At 44.6% G+C, this 21,769-nt stretch overlaps 1 protein-coding gene across 1 annotated transcript in view; it reads right to left on the bottom strand.

Annotated features, from left to right (window-relative positions):
- Nucleotides 1-21,279, bottom strand: part of HSPA12A (heat shock protein family A (Hsp70) member 12A) — a 65,695-nt gene extending 44,416 nt beyond the window's left edge. The window contains exons 1-3 of the mRNA XM_054163633.1: nucleotides 21,034-21,279; nucleotides 3,904-3,989; nucleotides 2,796-2,923 (exon numbers count right to left, since the gene is read on the bottom strand). Coding sequence (XP_054019608.1) covers nucleotides 2,796-2,923; nucleotides 3,904-3,989; nucleotides 21,034-21,061 — 242 coding nt within the window. The 5' untranslated portion in view covers nucleotides 21,062-21,279. The remainder of the gene's footprint in view (nucleotides 1-2,795; nucleotides 2,924-3,903; nucleotides 3,990-21,033) is intronic.
- Nucleotides 21,280-21,769: the final 490 nt, after the last annotated feature.

The raw sequence follows: 21,769 nt of genomic DNA, 5'->3' as shown, positions 1-21,769 counted from the left end.
AGAGAAGGGTCACAAGGATGATTTGAGGGCTGGAGCTGCTCTCCTGTGAGTACAGACTGAGGGAGTTGGGGCTGTTCAGTCTGGAGAAGAGAAGGCTCCAAGGAGACCTGATTGTGGCCTTCCAGTATCTGAAGGGGGCCTACAAGGAAGCTGGGGAGGGACTTTTTAGGATGTCAGGTAGTGATAGGATTCGGGGGAATGGAGAAAAACTAGAAATGGGTAGATTTAGACTGGACGTTAGGAAGAAGTTCCTCCCCATGAGGGTGGTGAGACACTGGAACAGGTTGCCCAGGGAGGTGGTAGAAGCTTCATCCCTGGAGATTTTGAAGGCCAGGCTGGATGTGGCTCTGAGCAACATGATCTAGTGTGAGGGGTGCCTGCCCATGGCAGGGGGTTGGAACTGGATGATCCTTGAGGTCCCTTCCAACCCTAAGGATTCTAATACACCACATAGGATTTACACTTGCTCAGGTACAGCTTCAGAGATATCTTGCCTCATTTCATCCAGTCTCTTTAAGAAATTTGATTAATTATTTTCTGTCCAAAGAGAACAGAAACTGATAAACATAGGTTCTGACTTGACAGTCCTATAACCCTGAAACAGCAACACACGGCCTGTCCTTTGACTTCTAGCTTGACGCAGCTTCCTGCGCTGCTCAGAGAACAACAGATGGGTAAGATGCATAAACAGCCTTGAATCATTTCCTGTCCACACTGCTAAAGACAGGTATCTCGGCAAGTGGATAGCATACCATCATCCCAGAACTTCCCTCCCTTTAGATGGGATTTCTCATCCTTCAGCTGCATTAGGTCCCTGAAATACTTTGCGACCAACATACAAACCAACTGCGCAGGCAGACTGCACAATCAATATTGCCTGCAGAGATTTAGAGCTGCATTCAGCTAGCATCTTTGCTTAGAAAAATGACAATATATCACACTGGACTACAGCAGATTAGTCTTTCTGCCCCTTTGTTCTCAGTATTACAGTGCAGCAAACAGTACTTTACCTACTGCTACAGCAGCAGCTTTGGTCAGAGTATCTTCCATGGCCAAACTTTTCATACAGTATCTTGTTTATGTCTTGATCTATGTCTATACCTTGGTCTTGTTACAATATATTCATTTTAAACATACTTCAATAAGAACTGCATAGAGTTTTAGTTGCAAAACTAGCAGTGGCATTGAGTGCACCTTCAGCAAGTCTGCTGACAAAATCAAGCTGTGTGGTGCAGCAGACACGCTGGAGGGAAGGGATTTCATCCCGAGGGACATTGACAGGCTGAAGAGATGGGTCCATGACAACCTCATGAGGTTCAACAAGACCAAGTGCAAGGTCCTGCAGCTGGGTCAGGGTGATCCCAAGCACCGATATAGGCTGGGCAGGGACTGGCTTGAGAGCAGCCCTGAAGAAAAGGACCTGGGGGTGCTGGTGGATGAGAAGCTCAACAGGAGCCAGCAGTGAGCACTTGCAGCCCAGAAAGCCAATCACATCCTGGGTTGCAGCAAGAGAAGCATAGCCAGCAGGTTGAGGGAGGTGATTCTCCCCCTCTACTCTGCTCTGGTGAGACCCCACCTGGAGCACTGTGTCCAATTCTGGAGCCCCCAGTAGAGCAAGGATCTGAGGTGCTGGAGTGTGTCCAGAGAAGGGCCACAAGGATGATTAGAGGGCTAGAGCTCCTCTGCTATGAGGACAGTCTGAAAGAGTTGGGGCTGTTGAGTCTGGAGAAGAGAAGGCTTCAAGGAGACCTAATTGTGGACTTCCAGTATCTGAAAGGGGCTACAAGAAAGCTGGGGAGGAACTTTTTAGGGTGTCAGGGAGTGATAGGACTAGGGAGAATGGAAAAAAAATAGAAATGGGGAGATTCAGATTGGATGTCAGGAAGAAGTTGTTCCCCATGAGGGTGGTGAGACACTGGAACAGGTTGCCCAGGGAGGTGGTGGAAGCCTCATCCCTGGAGGTTTTGAAGGCCAGGCTGGATGTGGCTGCGAGCAACCTGCTGTAGTGTGAGGTGTCCCTGCCCACAGCAGGGGGGGTTGGAACTGGATGATCCTTGAGGTCCCTTCCAACCCTAACAATTCTATCATTCTAAAAATCTTTTTTAAAAGACTACAAAACATTATACAAATGGTTTGTAAGGCCAGTCCTTTAAGGTACTTGACATAATATTTGTTTGCATTGGTGATTTTGATTATATTTAACCAAGAAAAAAACAAACCACACCTACATAACAGCAGCTAAAGTCTGTCCCTTACATAGATATGATACAGAACACTTTTCTCATGCATGTAAAGACATTTCCCAGTATCACTGGCTCATTCTCAGCGATTTGATTCAATTTTCATGCTGAAAAGCTAAAATCAGCCCTATTAAGTACCAGTTTCTAAAATGCCTGTAACTAAGTGTTGACACACAACTCTGTGCAAACATGATTCCAAGAGATCCTGGGAAGAGTTGTGTGGCGTTTCTCTCAGTCTCCAAGTCAAGGGCATCCTGACTTAAAAATTATCACTGCTCCCTGAACAGTTCTAAATAGTCACTGATCCCTCCTTTTGCTCCTCATCTTGTAAACTCAGCAAAATAACAGAAAGAAAATAATATTCACCTTGATTATTAAAGCAAATTAGAATACAAGTGAGATGCAACAAAAATCTGTAACTGTGAGAAGGGTCTACGCTGTAGCAACACTAGACAAATCTAGGCACTTCAGGCTCCTGTAGAAAATACCTACAGCTACTGCAGACAAAACCATGTTATCACAACCAAATATTAAATGCTGCATTGCAGCCCTTACCTCATTACATGAATACATTCTGGCTCCTTGGTGAAGCTGTAGGCGTAGCCACTGGATGTTGTGCCAAAATCAATAGCCACAACAACAAGATATAACTGTTCTACAGCATCATCCGCATCAGAGTCCTTCTGTTAGATAGCAGAAGCAAAACAGACACTGAGTCATTGATGAGAATAACTTGAGGCTTTCTTACCCTTCAGTATTTCATGCAGATCTCTTCAGTAAGGACTTCCCTAAAGCTGCACTTGTGACCAAAGCTGACACCAGAAAGCTGCACATTTCAATGGAGATGAAAATTCACCATACAGCTCAACATATTTGCTGAAGCCTTTTATATACAACCTTCTGAATCAAGAGTTTCCTTCATACTCATTCTTAAGAATAGCTACTATCCTTTATCATTAAAACTTATGGCTAAGCACCAGGCTATTGGTTTGGGGACTGTTGGGGTTTGTTTTGTTTTCCCTTAAACTGATGACCTGAAGAACATGTTTATATCCATCAGTGTGGTATATTTGGGACTTACCAGGTGGGTTTAGGACTTAATTATATCACAATATTACTACCTTTCAAAGCTAATGAAGACAGATCAACCCAAAATACAGCAACAGCTTTATATTCCATGATAACTATTTATTTATGAATCATTTACATAACACTTGTTTTGTAAGTGCTACATGCATTACTCCCTCCTGCTTGTGCTAGAATGTAGAAAGCTGTTCAGCTACTTACAGGCAAATTTTAAACCTCCTCCCTGCCTTTTACCTGTAATCCCACAATCCCTGGAAAGTACAATCAAGAGCAACACTGGAAGGCAATGAGGGGAAATGATTTGCAATTAGAGAACAGGAGATTTAAATTGGATGTCAGGGACAAGTTCTGTACCACGAGGGTGGCAGAACACTGGAACAGGTTGTCTAGAGAGGTGGTTGAGGCCCCATCCCTGGAGATATTCAGTGAAGCTCAACAAGGCTCTGGGCAACCTGATCTAGCTGAGGATGTCTCTGCTGAGTGCAGAGGGAGTTGAACTGGATGACTTCTGGAGGTCCCTTCCAACCCAAAGCATTCTATGATTCTACACAGTGTATGTTGAAAGAACATTGCTTACCGCAATATGCGATGGAGACAGTGGAGTTATTCCAGGGTCTCCCAAACTCTTGGCTGGTGATGAGTAAGCAGATGTGGAAACTGCATCTGAAAGGAAACAAGAATTCTTCAGTGCTAGTAAGCAGAATGAGTAGGACAGGACAGTTGCTTTGCATACTGCTACACTGGTTTCCCGGTCTAACAAATGTGCTAAAAAAGTAAATTCCACAGCCAACATGTAAAATGTAATTTTTGCCCTTACAACATGCTAAGACAAGACACAACAACTGCAGTTTTGGTGTGAAAATGTTTGTCTGACCTTCATGACTAACTTCCATGCTTTTGACTATAACATTATAAAGTATAACTTCGAGAGTCCAAACTATGCGGCGAAGTCATAGTTGATACAATGGGCTTGAACACCATACACATTAGTGGCCTTAGGTTTAAATGTATGACTGCAAAACTACAAATAATTTGTGAGATGCTAAAAGATAGACCCATTTCAAGAGAAAAAGAGGAGTTGATACAAATCTGACAACACAGTTAGAATAAAGTTGCCATTAGACCATCATGAACCTTTATTCTGAAACTCTCCCAGTACTGTCTCTGGTTTTATGCTTCAATAACACTCTGCTCTGAAACATCTTGCAGCTGTTAACAAAACTGCAGGACAGAATCCAGCTGGGGAAAAAGGAAAGTATTATTAACAAATCATCAAAGAAATATTTCTACCCTGCATACAATACTGAAACTGCATTTAAAGGAACACACCAAACCAGTGACAAAGACTGCGATGAACTGTTTGTATTTTCCCTTCTTGTATTTAGCCCGTTGATGATAGAAAAGTAAATTGCTTGTTAAAATAATTAGGCACTGATGACTCAGATTTACATAGAATATGTTACAGAATACAGAATTAACAAGGCTGGAAAAGATCTTCAAGATCATCGTGTCTAACCCATCATCCAACACCATCTAATCAACTAAACCATGGCACCACGTGCCTCATCCAGTCTCTTTTTAAACACTTCCAGTGATGTTGACTCCACCACTTCCCTGGGCAGCACATTGCAATGGCCAATAACTCTGGGAAGAATTTCTTCCTAACATCCAGCCTAAACTTCCCCTGGTGCAGCTTGAGACTGTGTCCTCTTGTTCTGGTGCTGGGTGCCTGGGAGAAGAGACCAACCCCCCACCTGGCTATGACCTCCCTTCAGGTAGTTGTAGAGAGCAATAAGGTCTCCCCTGAGCCTCCTCTTCTCCAGGCTAAGCAACCCCAGCTCCCTCAGCCCCTCCTCACAGGGCTGTGCTCCAAACCCCTCATCAACTTTGTTGACCTTCTGTGGACACGTTTCAGCAAGTCAACATCCTTCCTAAACTGAGGGGCCCAGAACTGGACACAGGACTCAAGGTGTGGCCAAACCAGTGCTGAGTACAGGGCACAATGACTTCCCTGCTCCTGCTGGCCACACTGTTCCTGATCCAGGCCAGGATGCCATTGGCCTTCCTAGCCACCTGGGCACACTGCTGGCTCATGTTCAGCCTACTGTCAACCACTACCTCCAGGTCCCTATGTTCTCTTATGTAGCACTGCAATAGTTTATCAAAAACTAGAACAGCTACCATGCCCCCTGCCCATGCTCATGGTATCCTCCACCTTCAGATTGAAGCCCTGAGTTTACTGAATTCCCTTATGCAGAATACAAGCTAATTAGATGCAAAGCAGAAATATTTATTAAATCTCCAAGTATTAATAGCCATAATAAATACTAAATACATTTAAACATATTTGTGTCACCAACTGAGATGTATCATACAATGAAATGCAAAGTCATGCATAACAAGTAACTCCTAGACGTGGCTGACAAGTCAGAGCATTATCCCAAGATGACACAGGAGTTTCTGTGTGAGAAAAGACCTTACAACTACTTAATGAAGAATTCTGCTGTTCCTGGTAATTAAATATGTGGATTTTTCCCAAGAAAAAATGCAAAAACTCTGCAGCAGGCAACTACAGGGGAAAAAAACACACCAAAATCTCTCTCTAAATGTTAATGTTGCTCTTCCAATGTTTATTTGTGTTCAAGTTATAATATGTGTGCTCAGCCTGAGCTTCAGAAGCATCTGCAGAAGGAAAATGTTCACATTTCCTATACAAGTTCTTCAAGACTATTTTGTGTTGCTCCTCTTGTAATGAAAAACAAAAAGCCACAGGCCACATGTGAAGAGCACAGAATCTGCTCAGTTCGTTAAGACATATTTGGATCAGATGCTGTTACCAGCCTCAGAGGCTGTTAGCAGCCTCCTTTGTGCAATTTCTTCCTCTTTTCAAAACAGATTAGTCTGTGTGCCATTAACATGGCATTCTCCATAGAGTATTTCAGCACAGGAGAAAAACGGGATACTAGTTACAAAACACGTTCCTTGCATCCTGCTGTCATTCCCAACTGGACCTGAACCAATAGCCCATGAGCAGATTAGGGTTGGAGAACCTCTGCTATAAGGACAGGCTGAGTGAGCTGGGGTTGTTGAGCCTGCAAAAGAGGAGGTTCCAGGAAGTCCTAATAGCAGCCTGCCAGTACCTGAAAGGGGCTACAAGAAGGATGGAGAGAGACTGTTTGCAAAGGCCTGCAGTGATGGGAGAAGGGGCAGTGGCTTCAAACTAGAGAACAGCAGATTTAGATTGGATGTTGGGAACAGGTTCTTTACTATGAGGGTGGTGGAACACTGAAACAAGTTGCCCAGGGAGGTGATTGAGGCCCCATCCCTGGATATATTCGAAGTGAGGCTTGAAAGGGCTCTGGACAACCTGATCTAGTTGGGGATGTCCCTGCTGACTGCACAGGGAGTTGGACTGGATGACCTTCAGAGGTCCCTTCCAACCCAGACCATTCTATGACTCTCTGATCGCACTACTTACTCAACTTCTTTGGAAACCAGTCCATTTCCCCCACTTCAGAGGCTGCCTTTGAAGCACAAAAACATAGGCATCAAATCCCCATCTATGTGTTTTCAGTTTCTTTGTTACCAATTCTTTTTGTTACCTGTTTCAGCACTCATGTTTCAGTGATCTGTTCTCCAGTCTGTCTTCAGTTTATCAGCCTGGGTGTACCTTCAGACGCTGTTTTTAGCTCTCTCAACTCAGAAAATCCTGTGTGACACTATACACATGTTTTTGTCTCTCAGCAGCCGTTAAACAACTTGTGCAATAGTCATTTTCATCAAATGAAGCTGTGCTAACTTGGGTGGTTTCTATGAAGAACTTACTCAACCCAGTTAACTTGTGATAATCCAGAAGGGTAAAATGCATACAGGGACACTCTCTGTATCCACAAGCATAACATTTTGTTATTTCTTAGGAAATAATTTAAGCAGAGATCAGATGTCTCAGCTGTTATTAGCTTCCTACTTAGCCATTAGCAGAAAAGACTGCTGAAAACACAAATCAGACTCAGATATATATATATAGAGAAAGAGATAGATATAAATAGCTTTAAAATACTCTTGGAAACCCATGCATAAAGGCTGGATTTGTGCAAGGGCTAAGTTCTAATCAACTGCTCAACTTTGCTGGAAGGTTAAGCTCTTGGTGATTTACAAGTATTTCCTGACCAGAGGAAAGAAGTCCTTCCAAACCCATTCTGCACTGTATTCACTGTTGCTCCTAGAAATACCCAGGTAAAATAAGTCATTCTGTAGTCCTGTATGCCAGCAGCCTAGAGTTTTGTTGGATCAGGAGAGGAAAACCATGCAAAGCTGTACTACAGCTTCTAAAGTAGCAGACCAAAATTTAAACCAAACATATTGTTACAGTGATTCTGCAGAGCTTTGTCATGGTGGCACAAGCAGCAGTTGCATTACAAACTCACAGAATTATTGAGGCTGGAAAAGACCTTCGAGATCATCAAGTCCAGCCTATGACCTAACACCACCACATCAGCTAAACAATCTACCAAGTGCTGCACCCAATCTTTTCCTCCAGTGATGGTGACTCCACCACTTCCCTGGGCAGTCCATCCCAGTGCCTAATCAACCTTTCAGTGAGGAACTGCCTCCTAACATCCAACCTAAACATCCCCTGGTGCAGCTTCATACCATGCCCTCTCGTCCTGTCACAAGCCCTTCTCTGGACCCACTCCATCAGGTCCATATCCTTCCTATATTGAGGGCTCCTAGATCTGCACACAGTACTCAGGTGAGGTCTCACCAGAACAGAGCAGAGTGGCAGAATCCCCTCTCTGGATCTGCTGGCAATGCATCTTTTGATGCAGCCCAGGATGTGATTTGCCTTCTGGGCTGCAAGCTCACACTGCCTGCTCACACCCAGACTTCTTCTAACAGGCAGTGAAATAGTTGTAAAAAGCAAATGAAATTTGCTTTTTACAAATGAAACACATGACATTATATTATCTACCTTATCTAAACTGAAAGGTGTTCAAACATACATGTCCATGGTTTAATATTTTGTTGAGTTAGGGGTAAATAATGTGCATGTTTACAGAAGCAGTAAAGGCACAGATATTCCAGCACACCTTGAAATCTCTTCTTTCTGAAGGGTGGTGATTGATTTGATTTGAAAGCAAAGAACATATTCTGTTCCAAGCCAGAGAATGGGAAAGGGACTGCAAAGAACTTGACTTGCAATCATGCAGCACCAACAGCAAAAAAAGAAAGCATGCCTAGCCTTTATGAATAAATCACACTTCTTAACAATTTAAAGAGTCCTGCATAGTATCAGGGTATTTGGAATAGTTCTTACAAGCAGGATGACTTAGTAAGTCTTCTGCAATGGAACAACATAATTGTGTCCCTCAGAGCTCAAGTTGCAGCTTTATCTCCCATGTTTACTGAGGATCTCTTCTGTGTCAAACTATGCACCATGAAAAAAACCATAGAGCTAAACAGCACATGCCAAACAGACATTTAATTCCTGACAAACTGCACACTAAAATAAATGGAGGAAGCTGATCTGGAATCCAAATTAAAGTAAGTCTTCAAACATCCACACCAGTATTTCAAATAATCTTTTTCTAGAGCTGATGCAAAATCCCTGAATATAAATTCTTCAATTTCCTGATGAAATAATAATATGAACATCAACCTGAAACATAACTGTCCACATCAGGCACTTGGATCATTCATGTGTGTAGAATGAACGTGACCACACTGCTACAATTTCTGACTTTAGTCCTAACCTAAGCACTTGCCAAAGAACACCCTCTGCATTTTCAAGGTGACCAGATGAGGAAGGGAATAGAGAAGATTCACACTTCAGCATTTATTTTTCCCCCCTAAACATTCAAAAGGTCCTATCCCATTTGCAAATCCCCAGACAATTATAGGATTGGTGAAATTGTCAGATCAGCAGATGCTGAACTAATAATGAATCCTGCCCATTATCATATTAGCTGCAATTGCTGGTGTAGCAGATTCTGTTTCAATTATTTCTTCTCTTCAGCCAAACACACACAAGAGTTTATTTTCTGTGGTTTCCTGCAACAGCTAATGAGTTTAGTTTGTCCTTTTTGTCAGCAAATGATCAGCCACATTCCAGATTTCAACCAAATGCAACAAAGGATTAACCTTTAAGTGTCACAGAATACAGAGTAAAAGCAAAGTCCAGAGCACTCATCAAAAACAGAGCTGTGAACGTTTCACTGGTAGCATGGTCAGGTGAATCTGATTTTTTAATAGACCTAGAGAGCAGGACCAACCTTGCTATCTGGTTAGAAAGATCAGTTAACGGCAGCTGATACCCTCTGGAAGCCAATCAGTCTGTTCTGACTATTTGGGAGTCCCTGCCATGCATTCCTCTTCAGGACTGGATTACCAGACATGAACCAGGATGACTGAGGGACTGGAGCACTGCCTTATGAGGAGAGGCTGAGAGACCTGGGGATTTTTATTCTGGAGAGGACAAAACTGAGAGGGGATTTAATAAATGTTTATAAATATCTGAGAACTGGGGGTGAAGAGGGCAACCAGCACCAGAACAAGAGGACACAGTCTCAAGCTGCACCAGGGGAAGTTTAGGCTCAAGGTGAGGAGAAAGTTCTTCACAGAAAGAGTTGTTAGCCATTGGAATGTGCTGCCCAGGGAGGTGGTAGAATCACCATCCCTGGAGGTGTTCAAGAGGGGATTGGACGTGGCACTTGGTGCCATGGTTTAGTCATGAGGTCTGTGGTGACAGGTTGGACTTGATCTTTGAGGTCTCTTCCAACTTTGGTGATTCTGTGATAGGCTCTGCTCAACTGCCCCCTGTGATAGGCCAAAGGGCAATGGATATAAACTACAGCACAGGAGGTTCCTCCTCATGCTGAGGTGGAACTTTTTCACTGTGAAGGGTCACAGAGCACTGGAACAGGCTGCCCAGAGAGTCTGTGGACTTTCTGGATGTGTTCCTGTGTGACCTGTGCTAGATCCTCTGGTCCTGCTCTGGCAGTGGGGTTGGACTCGATGATCTTCAGAGGCTCTTTCCAACCCCTAACATCCTGTGACCACTACAGTCCCAGATAATCAGTTTTAAGACAACAGGCTCAAACTACATTTAAGAGAGATGACTGCTAAACCTCACCATGACAAGTCACTAAGGACAGTTCTAAAAAAATTTCAACACATCCACAAAATCTTCTCTTTGCTATTGAATCCAGCTTCTAGAAATATTTAACTTTTGTATAATTCAGCTACACCAGGTACCAGCACAATTTTCTGCTTCACATATCAAGGAAATTGTTCATTTCAAGAGCAAAGCAGCATGCCAGAGCAGTGGCTTCTCTGCTAACAGAATATTCAGCAGCAGCAGGGAGGTCATTCTGCCCCTGTACTCAGCACTGGTTAGGCCACACCTTGAGTCCTGTGCCCAGTTCTGTGCCCCTCGGTATAGGAAAGATGTTGACTTGCTGGAAGGTGTCCAGAGAAGGGCAACAAAGCTGGGGAGGGGTCTGGAGCACAGCCCTGTGAGGAGAGGCTGAGGGAGCTGGGGTTGCTTAGCCTGGAGAAGAGGAGGCTCAGGGGAGACCTTGTTGCCATCTACAACTGAAGAGTGGTTGTAGCCAGGTGGGGGTTGGTCTCTTCTCCCAGGCACCCAGCACCAGAACAAGAGGACACAGTCTCAAGCTGCACCAGGGGAGGTTTAGGCTGCATGTTAGGAAGAAGTTCTTCATAGAGGGAGAGATTGGACATTGGAATGGGCTGGCCAGGGAGATGGTGGAGTCACCATCACTGGAGGTTTTAAAAAACGACTGGATGAGGCACTTGGTGCCATGGTTTAGTTGATTAGATGGTGTTGGGTGATAGGTTGGACCCAATGATCTTGAAGGTCTTTGCTAACCTGGTTAATTCTGTATTCTGTACTCTGATTCTACTGGGTGCATGCTGATCATTTCACAGATCAAACACTTGCACATATCTGATGAACATTTTTCTTTAAGTTTGATTTTTAATTTCCAGCCTTCCAGCAGCTAGAGAGAGTGACTGCTGTATATAGCTATGATCTCAGTCAAGCTGCTGGTCATACCAAAATCTTGGCCAAATTCTTCATTTTCCATTCAAGCAACATCTCTGGATTTAAAATTAAAACAACAACAACAACAAGGATATACCCAAGGCAAATGTGGGTACAGGTTGACAATAAAAGTTCAAAAAGGGACTGGACATGGCACTTGGTGCCATGGTTTAGTAGTCATGAGGTCTTGGCTGACAGGTTGGACTTGATGATCTTTGAGGTCTTTTCCAACCTTATTGATTCTATGGAACTAGAACCATGTTTTTTCACTCAAAATGTTGTATAGCATTTTGAGGCACAACAATAATTTTGCTGCAAGCAAAGCTTGCTAATGATGTTTGCATGATGGGAAAAGTATTTACCATATAGCTCTTAGCTGGCAACTGCTGCATTGATGAAGGAAACCTTGCTCAGCTTTTCCTATTGCTGAGAGCTTGCTTTGCATTAGGCACAAAATGTCACAGCTTCCAAATGTAACAGGACAACCTAGAGCATTTTACTGTAAATACAAAGATGGCCTTTGACAATAATTATGGAACACCACACAGAGAAAAAAAAGGAGAAAAAGAGGGGCAAATACAAAACCCACTTAAAATATTCTTATGCATAATGAAAAGATCCTGTATTTCATAACAGGAATAAGAACCTTCTGTTTCTATTGAAACCAGTGACACCACTGCCATTACCATCCATGGGATCAGAGTTCTTTGTTTTAAAATGCCAGCAGGCATCCAGCCGCTTTGTTGAAGACTGCAATGCACTTCCCTTCTTAAGTACATGGCCATAGCTAGTCTCTGATACAAATCCAAGTTTCCTGATACCCTTTCATAATAATTGGTATTCATCCCACCAATACCAATCAGAGCACACTGATTTCCTAAGTAGAAAAGAAATATCTCCCAATTCTTTGGATCAAATTCTAAAAATAAGACATGCTCCTCATCACAACTTCGACCTTTTCCATTTATGCTTTCCCACTGCCTCACATCACAATTACAGTTTGACTGCAGAAATTACTTTTCCATTAGGCCATCAAGCTTTCTAAGATAATTTAAATTTTTAACATTATTGTTAAGAGCAGCAGAAAAACAACCCCAGGTTCACCCCCATCGCTCAGTTTGGGGATAACATTCATTTCCCTGCACCTCACTAGGAAAGAAAAACCAAAAGACACTACCTATTTGCTGTGAACCTAATTTAAGCTCAAAGTAATGTACAAGAGGCCACACCTTGAGTCCTGTGTCCAGTTCTGGGCTCCTCAATTTAAGAAGGACATTAAGATACTTGAACGTGTCCAGAGAAGGGCAGCGAGGCTGGGGAGAGGTCTTGAGCACAGCCCTATGAGGAGAGGCTGAGGGAGCTGGGGTTGCTTAGCCGGGAGAAGAGGAGGCTCAAGGGAGACCTTATTGCTCTCTACAACTACCTGAAGGGAGATTGTAGCCAGGTGGGGCTTGGTCTCTTCTCCCAGGCAACCAGCACCAGAACAAGAGGACACAGTCTCAAGGTGCACCAGGAGACATTAAGGCTGGAAATGAGGAGAAAGTTCTTCACAGAAAGAGTAACTGGTCTTTGGAATGTGCTGCCCAGGGAGGTGGTGGAGTCACTCTCCCTGGAGGTGTTCAAAAAAGGATTGGATGTGGCACTTGGAGCCATGGTTGAGTTGTCATGAGGTGTTAGGTATTAGGTAATAGGTTGGACTTGATCTCTGAGGTCTTTTCCAACCTTGTTGATTCTATGATTCTATGAACTTGCAAAATAACCTTCTGAAAAGCCCGCATGGGTTATGCTCACTTCTGGTTTTTGGTGGGTTTTTTACAGGATGTAGCCTAAACTATTTTACCTAGATTTGAGCTGACCTTGTTAATGCTTGGTAAGAAGAACTAAACCATGCACACTTCACACCTGGGTCCGTAAAACATTAGCCAGGTCCTTACCAATAGCTAAGTCTGCTCTGAAGCATCTATTCCCCACCTACATTGTGAGGTCTTGAATTCAGCTCCACTTTGCATGACCAGAGAGCTTTCCAGCTTTTGTGATCAGTCAGCTCCTTCTTCCCTCCCATTCCTGACATGGTTCCAACTTGCTCAGTACCTCCTCACACCCCACAGCCTGGTGTTTGGGGAACTTAGCAGAGGTGTCTTGTAGTAATCACTCTCTTCCTACATTCCAGCTCTTCCACACCCCTGTACTACTGCCAGGAGAAACAAAATTGATTCTGGTTCACATGTTAGAGAGAGCAGGCTGCATGTTGTGATAAAGGTGGGTTAACAACAGATTTTGCAGCTCAAAGTAGAAGATAACTCTCCAGGATCTAAATATGGCATAGGTATAGTATAGTTCAGTAATAGACACCTTTAATATGTACTCACTAACCTTCTCTTCCTTCAACAAGCTTTCCTACAAACTTGCCTCCTTTAGGCTTCCTTACACTATCTGCCTCTGTAAACAGTTCTCCTGTCTGTCTCATCTCCTCCCTCCTTCCTTCCAAACAGGAAGACAGGAGCAGAAAACGCAACACAGATGTACAGAAGCTAGGTTCTATGAAACAGTATCTTCCTTAGCAAAGGTTTCCTGCTGCTTCTCCTTCATCATCATGTCTGTCATCATCTACCTCATCTACTTGGTTCACTGCAAGGTTGTCAGGAATGGCACTAATAAGATTATGCTCTAATTCCCAGGGCCACACTCACAAACCAGAGCATTTGTGACACTAATCACTTTCTTTGGGAAAAACACCACTTACCAGCTGGGGGTGGGATAGTTGGTTGCTTTTTTTTGTTTCTAGAAATCATGATCAAAATATCAGAGAGTTATCAATTCTCTGGTTTACTGCAGGCTCCTATTTACAAACCATCTCAAGACATAATGGCATCCTGAAAACAACTCAGTGCTAGGTTTACCTTTCCAAATCAAAGTATTCCAAGAAACAGTATTCAAAAACTGAACAAGAAATAGGGCTCAGCTTTTCCAGACCACGTGCCCAGCACACAGGAATGTGAACACTTTTTGGGGGTGGTACTTACTGCAAAGGCAGAAAGGTTATTTAGTTATCAAGCATGAAGTATCTTGCAATGCATCAAGCTGGGTGAATGCAGTGACTCCTTTTTCTTAGAATTTGGGGAAAAAAATACTTGAAAATGTTTTGTCTCCTTCATTTTGGTAATCTTCAGGAGTGCCAAATGTGATTCAGGCATTTGTAGTCCTGACAAGAGAAAACCTCTCTCCCCAGCCTCACCCTGACTCACCCCCAACCAAACAAACCCCAAACAAATGAAATAAAAACACCACAACAAACAAAAGTAAAACCAAGAAAAAGTAAATAAACCCAAAAGCCAAACCACACAAAGAAAGAGGGAGATGGGGTAAAAAGAATAGCCAGACTAGAATAACCATTACCTCCCACAGTAGTCAGCATGAGCAACGCTCTATATAAGTCCTCTGATATTCCCCAAGGCTATTAAACCTGATTTTGTTCAAAGGTGGGAAAACAAGAGAAAGTTAGCTGTGGCAAAACTGCAAAAAATTGGTATTGCATTTGACAATTCATTAGCAAGGTCATCTGTGGATCCATAGTCCACAGCTATTGATTTAGCTTGAGTGACACTTTACAGCTAAACCAAAGTAAGTTTGTATTACTCTAGTATCTTTATTCTACAATCTTGAAAACAGATGAGCTGATAATCAGGCTTAAAGGAAAATACCTTAAGAGAGAGGCCACAGACTGAAGAAAGTATATGGTTAGGATTTGTAGAGCAGCCACCAACCAAAAATCCATTTCCAGAGGTTTTTAAACTAGGGCTCCTCAGGCTTACATTCAACTGCCATGACTGTGCATAGATACCACACAGAGACCAACCAAAAATCCATTTCCAGAGGTTTTTAAACTAGGGCTCCTCAGGCTTACATTCAACTGCCATGACTGTGCATAGATACCACACAGAGACCAACCAAAAATCCATTTCCAGAGGTTTTTAAACTAGGGCTCCTCAGGCTTACATTCAAGTGCCATGACTGTGCATGCACACCACACAAAGACCAAAACTGACCAACCAGATAACCAACAACAAAGTTATCCTACTGCAGCAACAAGCCAACAGCACAGCTTGCAAAGGAGTTCCTATGGCTAAAATGATAACAGAGGCATAGCTGAGTAAGCAAGATTGCTACTACAAAAGGTTGGTTTTTTGAATGCAACAGTTCCATAATGAAAATACTGAAAGCTTTTGTAAATGGCATGTCCTGCCGTTCTGATTACAGCATGTGCTCTACTAAGGTATCCATGGAAACTTGAGGGAGAGATGTTAAATTTGTTGGATCTGGTTGGCACCAGGGAACAGGGCTAGTTGCCAGTCAGCCTAGCATAACCACAGGTATTCTTCATATTTAAGTGTGGAGAAAACATCAGTGGTCCTCAAACGATGATGAAATCCACAAGACCAGATTGTCACAGGAACTGGAGATGGCACGGGTGTACTGAAGAAACTGTGATTTTAATGTTATCATTATCTCTTAATAGAGAAATAACAGCCCAATTGTTGTAACAAGGATAGACATCCCCAAATACTCACTCTTCAGACCACACAGGGAACAGGAAAAAAGAAAGTGTGTGTGGATACAAATGCACAGACCCTCATGACGAAAGGCTGTGTGGGACAGGTGGGCAAGAATTGCTTAGGACTGTAAAATCTTTTGAAAACAATGGCTTCAATGCTAGACAGTAGTCCTGAACTGCTCTAAGGATGCAAGATGTATCAAAAAGCTGGCAAAGTGAAGCAGTATTCCCAGATTATTCCCTGTAGGAGAAGGAAGTGACATGCAACAGAGTAATTTATCTCTGCCTCTTTCTCCAAGGAAACTAATGCAGGCTGGGTAGACTCCTGCAATAGAGACAGTTTTTCTTCAGGGAGATTAAGTGAAGAAACTCCTTCAGATGACATGGGATTGCTATTACAAATACCACTCACATACACACTTCTTTCTGCACTCCAACTGATAACAATTACTAGAAATCTCTCTCAGTACTCCTTGGAAGCTGCCGCTGCAGAGCACAGTATGAGAGTGTTGACACAGGCGCTGAAGAACTACTAACAGAAAAAACAGCTCTAAGAAAAAGCCCCTCGAGGTCTCCTGTTGTTGTAAATTAAGATGCCTTTCGAACTGATCCATGTGCCCAGAGCCCTGCAAATCAATCACAACAGAGCTACTGATTTGGGCCAACAAGCACCAAATGACTCCTGCACACGAGCAGATCACAGCAGCGCACCGATGACTGGGCAGACCAATGCAGTTCATAAAGCTGCTCTCTGATGTCCTTGACACACCCTGATGCAGTCCTGAGTAAGGATATTTAGCCAAGTCCTCAGGAAAGAACAAAGGCTTTCTAGTCTGAATGCTGGCCTCTCTATTCTGAGTATTTCAGTTTATTTACTTGCTTACTTGATTAGAACTGACTGCATTTTTCCTTTCCATTTACATGAAAACCTTTCTCAGATCCCTTTGAGGCAGACTTTGAAGGAATTTCCTGTTTTAATACCAACAACTTACACAGCTCACCACTGCCATCCCGATTTTAAAACTCTGTCAAATCAGGGCTTTAAGAGCAGTTGTGGCAAAATTCAAAACTTGCATCTGTTTATTGCAAATGCATGTCACTGAGTTTCTTAACAGCACAGCACATGAGCCAGAGGTGATGTATTTTGAGTAATGACAAGTGTGGAATGTTCTTAAGATCAAAAATATGCCTGGTCACTGAGGAGAGCCACTGTCAGTTTAGTCACCTAGGAGTAAAGACACTTGTCACAGTGAAGACAATAAAGTCTGCAGGTATGCCACAGGCATTTCAGATCACTGAGGTTCATCCTCAGCAGCAGCATTCCCTCAGCGCAACACCCAACATCTGTGGCCTTACATCACCAAACAGCTGCACACTCTTCAGTAAAACATCTGTGAAGCAAGCTACCATTTATAATCATGAACGATGGACTTCAGAGCTCATTGCTGGAACAGATTCCAAGCCCTCCTGCTACCTCTCTCTTTCACCACTGGAGAAATACAGCTCAACGAGCTGCACCATTGTGCTCTAACCTGGACTTCAATCCGTTTCTCTTTTCAGCTAGCAACGCTGTTCAACAGGAAAGTGACGAGGGCCATACAGAAGCTGTATCAGTAAGCAACTGAAGTAATTTATGGATACTCTAAAACTTTCATTAAGCTGCATATGGAAAATGTCAACATTTACTTTACATTTAAAAAAAAGGAAGAAAAAGGCATAAATCCAAGCTCCCACAAAAGGTCATCTTGCTTCATACCTAATTAAGGTCATGACTGGTTTTGTTCTCCTATTCAGAAGCAGCATCATTTGAGTACATTATTAACTCTTTCACATTTTCCCTTATTCCTGTTTCCTGAGAGCCAGCACAGCTTTTTTGAATACCCAAGAAAGCAAATCTGTTCTTTCACAATACCAACAGACTACCACAGCCATGGAGAGAAGCTTCTAAAACAATAAATGTTGCGCTCTTTGAAGCCAAAACACTTGTGAAATCCCATCTGACACATCATCAAAAGGCAGAACCAACTCAGGTCCAGAAAATGGAGGTGATGGGATCCTTTGGTTGCTGTTGTTTTACAACTGAAAAAAAAAAAAAATGTATTTTTAAGAAGTGGAAATTTTTGGGGTGCCATTATAGATAGAGTAAGTGAAATCATAGCATAGGACAGCTAAAAGGGAATTTAGAAGAATAAAGAACTGGAAATTTGAAACTATTTGCCCAGACTTCTAACTTTAGAAAAAGAAAAAAATAGTAACAATTTAACAACAACAACAACAAAAAAATATCCAGACTTAATTCTTCCAGCAGATATGAAGTCCATAAAGGGCCTCAAAAATCTCAACTTCTCCCATTTGAGTGGGAGAAGTTGGCCATGACAGGTCATGTCAACTCAACAGAAAAAAACCCACCAAACTAAAAAATCATTTGGCAGAAAAGAGCACAAGCTGAGACACCAGTCAACTCTCATATAACCCCAGCTGTCAGTGACATGGTCAGAAAGTGAAATGCATCCAAAATCTTGACATTTACATGCAGGGCTCAGGTCTTTTGTAGCTGAGGCAGCATTAATAATAATAAACCAGGTTGGAAGAGACCTTCGAGATCATCGTGTCCAACCCCTCAACCAATCCAACCCACCTAAACAACTAACCCATGGCACCAAGCACCCCATCAAGTCTCCTCCTGAACACCTCCTATGATGGTGACTCCACCACTTCCCCAGGCAGCCCATTCCAATGGGCAATCACTCTCTCTGTATAGAACTTCTTCCTGTATAGAACTGATCCTCCTGCACAGAACTGGCCTCCTGAAGGCAGCTCTAACTTCAGCCAGCATCCAAGGCTGCAGAAGTCCCTTCAAGCTCCCAGAAACTGTTGTGTTAGAGAGACATCCCCATCACCCCCTCTAGACTATCTTAAAGCTGCCATACAAGCATTGGCTAAATCAGCCTCTGGACAGAATAGACCTCCTGGGACCTCACTACAGCAGACTGCAGCTTTGAGGAAACTTTGCAGTTACTGAGCAGAGCAGCTCTGTTGAACACCAACTGCTGTCCCAGTGGGAATGAACTGAATATCCAGACTGAAAGCTTACAGGGTGACACTACTTGTCGGCTGAATCGGCATCACCCGGTTATGAGCCAAAGGCCTTAAAAATGCCAGAAGTCAGTATAATTAGAAGCTTTACAAGCAGCAGCTCCTGGGTATAAACCGTTGCATCCAGGCTCATGCTAAGCAAGCTGCAGATGCCGCAGTGCTGTGTTAACTGAAGCTATAAAACTGACTGGCAGGCACTGCACTACACTTGGCTATTTTACATATAGACCTTTCTTCTACGCATTGTACTACGCTGCAATAAGTGACTGCAGCTTCACTGTCAATACAACAGCGCTCACTACATCACATTTTATCCTCAAAGCCTTTTTTTTTGTCCCCATGACATCTTCAGCATTCCAGTGCATGTAAAGAACAGAAAGATTTCTGGCATAATAAATCACTCTACTACACAGTCCTCTGTCTTTTAGCAAAATCCCTCCTGCACAGATTCTCCCCATGTCACCAGTTATTTAATTTCAGTATTGCATTGCACTAACCTTGCAACTTTGCAGAAAACAAACCCTGTCACCTAGAAGACAAATGAATCTGTCACTCTGCTCTTCCCTTTGTCAGTTGCATGCTAGAAAACTGTTAAAGGTTACTTGAAACCAAACAGGCTTTAGAGATTTATTTAGAAAGCACTAAGAGAACATTTAGATTGGGAGGGGAGAGGGAACCCAGTAGAGCAAGTCGTGTTGAAGATTCAATTAGTTTCTAAGTATTGTTTTCTGGGATTTTTTAAATGGATACTTTATGACTCTCTTATTCCACTTGCACCACAACTAACCTATGTTATTCAAAATATTTCCCAAATCTCATTGTGACCTGTCCAAAATCAACCTTTTAAGTTTCCCCATACAATACTGCCAGAACCTTAGGTTCAGCATTACCATTTCCTCAAATCTTAGCAGCATACAGTGAAGATGAAGGGATGGATAGATCGAATTAAATCAGGCTGACTCTGCATTTCCCTTAGGGTTATTCACCCATATCATTTGTATCCTAGGAACCCTCCTCCCTCCCCCAGTTACTTCCCACACAAGGAGAGACCACCCCTGTCCTGCAAAGGCTGTGTTATTTTTATTAGGCACTGTGCAATCACAAACGGACCAAAAGACAGGATCCTTGGTTTAGACGAAACAAGACTCAGATCTTCTCGGCTCGCGTCAAGTTTGCAAAGTCGGAGACCCGCGGACCCATTAACGTGGTAAAACAGAACCACCACTCGGGTTTTATCCGACCCTTGCACCAAGTCGGGAACTCTTTGGTCCCCGAGACTGCGCCAGGATGCTCAGGCTCTCATATCAGCCAAAGCTCTCTCTCCCACCGAATGGCCAGGTCTTTCTCTTTCAGTGTATCAGGCTATCCGCTAAAAGGGGTGCCTTCCTTTATTCCAGCCCCTGATTGTTAGTCTAAGCCCTCCCCTTTTCTCCCGGGCCGTTGCTGGGACCGCGGGACCCGGACCCGCGGGGAGGATGGAACCACAAAGCACCCCAGCGGGGAGGGATGCTGCGCTGGGGCCGCACCCGCCCCGACCGCTCCGCCGCATTGTTTTTTCACCTGGAACCCCCCCTCCCCCGCCCGCCGCTCTGCTGCATCGGCTTCCCCCAGGGACGCGATGCGCCGCGGCAGCTCCGCAGCGGGCGTGGGGCTCCGCGGAGCTCAGCTCCACGCCAGGCTCCCCCCCCCCCCCCCCGCCCAGATCGCCGCTGCCGCAGCCGTCCGTGCCCGCGGGGACACCCCGCACCCCGCCGGTGAAGCGACGGGGGCCGGTGGCCCTGCCTGCACGGACACAGTCGGGGCGGCGGGGCCGGCCCCGCCGCGGGGACATTGTCTGCCGCCTTCCCCACCTCCGGACGGGGCTCCGGCTCCAGATCATTTCCCCCGATAAGCCGGGGCCGCGCCGGAGCAGCGTCCGGGCTCTGCCGCGCCCGCCGCAGGCAGCGCTCCTGCATTGCGGCGGGGGCCCGGCGGCCGCGGGGCTGCTCCCCCCTTACCTGCGGCACCGCTTTCCGGCTCCGACATGGCCCCGGCCGCCCGCCGACGCTGCTCCGCGGCTGCCGCTCACTGCACACGCCGAGGCATGGGCCGGCGCCCAAGCTGCGCTGCCCACCCCGGGGGGGCTCCTCCGCTCCTTCCTCTCGTCCCCACCCCGCTGCGCCTTCCTGGAGACGGTGCGGAGCGGCAAAGGGAAGCCTTGGCTGACCCGGCGCTCACAGGCTTCCCGCGCCGGCTGCGGGGCTGCGCGGCCCCTCCCCGCAGCCGCACAAGGGACGCGGGGCTGCGGCTGCCGCTCGGAGGCGATGGGCGAGGAGGGGGGCGAGGGGGGAAGTTCCGAGGGGCAGCCCAGCCCAGCTCCAGATGCGGATTTCACGGCTACTGGAGCAGAAAAACCCTCCCGGTGACAGCTATGAAAAGAGCACCCCGTCCGCCAAAGAAAGTGACACTCTGCCTCCTCCCTGGGAGCTGGGAAAAGGGTGCTGAGTTTCTGTTGGGACAGAGCCATCATCTTTGCAGAGGTGGCCCTGTGCCTTTTAACCTGAACGGGCACAAATCATTAAGACATCCCCCTAAATCACGCATATCAGGGTAACTTTTACAGCATGGGATTAATTTCAATTTGGGATGAACTCTCCCATGTAGTTCTGCAGTGCCATCAGGGCCAGAATCACTCGATTCCAGTGGTTTTTAGCCAATTAGCTGGTCTCCAGGACCTGGGAGAGAGACACCCCT

This window comes from Dryobates pubescens, chromosome 8 (genome assembly GCF_014839835.1).
Source record: "Dryobates pubescens isolate bDryPub1 chromosome 8, bDryPub1.pri, whole genome shotgun sequence".
Classification (NCBI taxonomy): Eukaryota; Metazoa; Chordata; class Aves; order Piciformes; family Picidae; genus Dryobates; species Dryobates pubescens.
The sequence above is the reverse complement of the archived record's forward strand: the minus strand, read 5'-3'. Positions and strand labels throughout refer to the sequence as shown.